Below are 589 nucleotides of genomic sequence, written 5' to 3' on the forward strand. Positions count from 1 at the left end.
GGGGCCGCGGGCGCTACTTGAAGCCCAGCAGCCGGGCGCCCGCCTGCACCTTCTGGGCCTTCCAGCGCAGCAGGCGGATGGCGCGGAGGCCGAGCCGCAGCATCGCGTCGTACTTGAAGACCAGCTTGTAGAAGGCGTCGGTCATCAGGGCGCCGCTGGGGTCGGCGTGCTTCAGCGCGGCCATCGGCGTGTACGCCGCGTTGGTCTGGTGCCGGAAGGGTGGCCGGGCCGCCTCGATCACCCGCAGCGTGTGCTGCACGCGGGGACGTTACTGGCCCCTGCCTGACCCCGTCACCTCCTTGTCCCCATCCTTGTTTCCATCCCCAATCCCAGCACCAGCCCCTCCTCAGCCCCAGCCCATCAGCTCCATCCCCATCCGCACCCTCATCCTCATTCCCATCCTGTTCCCATCCCCATTCCAACCCCATCCCATCCCCATCCTATCCCCATTTCCATCCCACTCCCATTCCCATCTCCATCCCCATCCCTACCCTCATCCCCATTCCCATCCCATCCCCATCCCATTCCTATCTCCACCTCCATCCCATCCCCACCCCATCCCCACCCCATCCCATCCCATCCCCATCCC

At 66.0% G+C, this 589-nt stretch overlaps 1 protein-coding gene across 1 annotated transcript in view; it reads right to left on the reverse strand.

The window, feature by feature from the left end:
• The window catches only part of LOC118178815 (retinol dehydrogenase 8-like), a 2,685-nt gene continuing 2,096 nt past the window's right edge, over nucleotides 1–589 (reverse strand). The window contains exon 6 of the mRNA XM_035347619.1: nucleotides 1–253. Within this exon, the coding sequence (XP_035203510.1) occupies nucleotides 14–253 (240 nt within the window). The 3' untranslated portion in view covers nucleotides 1–13. The remainder of the gene's footprint in view (nucleotides 254–589) is intronic.

The sequence above is a fragment of the Oxyura jamaicensis genome, chromosome 27, assembly GCF_011077185.1.
Source record: "Oxyura jamaicensis isolate SHBP4307 breed ruddy duck chromosome 27, BPBGC_Ojam_1.0, whole genome shotgun sequence".
Classification (NCBI taxonomy): Eukaryota; Metazoa; Chordata; class Aves; order Anseriformes; family Anatidae; genus Oxyura; species Oxyura jamaicensis.